At 46.0% G+C, this 2,500-nt stretch overlaps 1 protein-coding gene across 1 annotated transcript in view; it reads left to right on the forward strand.

The window, feature by feature from the left end:
* Positions 1-2,500, forward strand: part of SRRM1 (serine and arginine repetitive matrix 1) — a 17,341-nt gene that overhangs the window by 254 nt on the left and 14,587 nt on the right. Inside the window, exon 2 of the mRNA XM_041460807.1 lies at positions 2,125-2,214. Coding sequence (XP_041316741.1) covers positions 2,125-2,214 — 90 coding nt within the window. The remainder of the gene's footprint in view (positions 1-2,124; positions 2,215-2,500) is intronic.

The following is a 2,500-nucleotide window of genomic DNA, read 5'->3' on the forward strand; positions in this document are numbered from 1 at the left end:
GAAGAGGCCGCGGCGGCGCGGCCCGGGCGGCAGCGCGGGGATCGAGCGGCTCCGGGCCGGACTCGGCACGGGGGGAAGCTCCGCGGCCGCCGCCGGGGCTGCGCTCCCCGGCCAGGCTCCTCACGGGGCCCTGAGCGGCCCCGGAGGTCCCGACCCACGCGGGGCCGTGTCACCGCTGCGACCCCCGAGCCGCGGGGGGGAGAAGGGGCCGAAGGGTTCCGAGGGGCCAGGCCGGGTTTGTGCTGTCCACGCTGTTTAGTGGTCACGGTCAAAGCAAATAAACAACCCTGGCCCTATTTTTATTGAGGTTTTTTTTTTGGAGGTTTTTAAGTGTATTCATAGCGAAAAGAAGTGAGGCTGTATTCAGATGTTGGTATTTTATTTTTAATCCTTGAGTTTCTTCTCTGGTCTTACAGCTGTGCTGCATTTTCTGCAGAGACCATGATATCTACGCAGGGTCTATTTATTTTTTGCCTTTTTCTCCATTAATTGAAACGACATTATTTTGGGGGTTTCTGTGATAATTTTGAGAACCAATCTAAATTTCAAGGTTCATTCATTTGTTCGGTCCATATTATTTTCATTTCCTGCAGCTAGGATGCTTTTAAAGCGACGCAGCACACATAACCCTTCCCTTAGTTCAGTTCATGGACTAACTTGAGAAAAATAACTGCAGATTAAATCTGCACGTGTTGTAATGCAGTTGTTAAAAGGTTTACAGTTGATTGACAGCAGGATTACTGGGGCTGAAAACTCTGGATTAGAAATCTAATATTCTTTTAAACTGGCCTGTGGAAGGTGGCATTTTATAAAAACCAAAGCAGCATGGCACTGAAATTGTGCTGTGAACACTTTTATTCTGGGTTCAGGAAGAACCAAATGTGAAATGACAGACATGCAGCAGAGCAGCAATTTGGATTCCCTGTACCAAGCAACCTCCTATTTATAATTCTGCCAGTTCTTCACATTTCTGTGAAGTTTCAGTGCAAACCTGTTTTGTCTGTCTTTAAACTCCTGTAGCCCCCTTGCTCTGTCTTGTTTGCTTCCCTTTGGTTCCCTTTGCTGCTTGCCACGTGTTATCAACAAGAAACTTCCTTTCCATTTCCCTTCTGGGTTGTGAAATAATTTTAAAAAACCTCAAAAGAACATTCAGCTGTTGAGTGAACTGGCAAGTATTGTGGGTTTTTTGGGAGCCACACACAGACTGCAAATATTGTAAAGAGTTTTAATCCGTGGGAGTGCCTGTGCCACAGTCAGACTTTAGGAATCCCAGGTTCTGGAACAGCAGCTGGGAATTGTCAGTGGATTGTTCCCTTTCACTAACTGAAATGCCTTTGCAACATGTTATATTGCTAATTCCATGTGCTTTCTGACCAAAATGAACATGGAATTTGGGGTTTTCTCTTCTTTATTATCATTTAATTCCTTGACAATTCATATTTTTACTGGTGCTGAGCACTGTTCTTCCATTGAGAATTACCTGTATAAAATTCCCTGGTTTCCATCAGTGGTTTCCAGAATAAATTTCCCCAGCTGTGGGTTGGTCCTCAGTCATGAGCAGCCCATCAGGACCTGGATGCAGCCCTGCCTCCTCTGATCCTGCCTGGTTCTGTTTCATCTCTGCCAGTCAGTTTTCCAGAACTGGATTCCAGGCCTTTCCCTCCATAATGGATTAACCTACAGCTCCTGTCCATGGAAGTGGAGCCAGTTGGTGAACTTTTAACAGAGCAGGATCAATAAAATGCATTCTTTGTACTTCTCTTTGCCTCAGGGAAGCTGCCCAAAGGTTTCAGAGGTGTCACTGTAAGCAAACAGGACATTTTTGTTCCTGGACAGATGAAAAACACTTTATTTCTTTTATTGAGGAATTAATGAAGCTTTTTCCTGGCAGTTTGGTGCTGCTGGTACTTTAGTTTGTGGGCAGTGCCAGGGGGGTTATGATTGAGGTGTCACTGTGGAGCTCAGGAGCTGCTCACCCAAAATCCTCAGCACCTGGTGAGAGCTCAAACTGAAAAGCACCTGGAAAGGAATACTGACAAAAAAACAGCCTTGCACATTGGTGGGAAAATAATCCTTGGTATTGGAGGGCCCTGCAGGCTGAAACTGTTGTTTGCTGTGCTGCAGGGAACCAGTGCAGAGCAGGACAATCGCTTCAGCAACAAGCAGAAGAAGCTGTTGAAGCAGTTGAAGTTTGCAGAATGCTTAGAAAAGAAGGTAAGTGGGATGGGGGAGCAGGCATTCCAACTCAGCAGTCAGGTTTCAGTGGATTCACTGGGTATCAGGCCCCTAAAACCACAGTGGAGGATATTTGGGATGTCCCCTTGAACATCAGGTGCAGCAGTGATAGAAATTATCTGGTTGATGTACTAAATATCACCAGCAGGCTTTGGTGTAACATACACCTTCAAAAGAAGTCAGCTCTCCAGCAAATATTGATTAATTTGGAAATGTAAGCATCCTTGAATGCAACCCCCAAAATGCTGAAGTCTGGTGGACAGGG

This window comes from Pyrgilauda ruficollis, unplaced genomic scaffold (assembly GCF_017590135.1).
Source record: "Pyrgilauda ruficollis isolate IOZ18807 unplaced genomic scaffold, ASM1759013v1 scaffold149, whole genome shotgun sequence".
In the NCBI taxonomy this organism is placed as follows: Eukaryota; Metazoa; Chordata; class Aves; order Passeriformes; family Passeridae; genus Pyrgilauda; species Pyrgilauda ruficollis.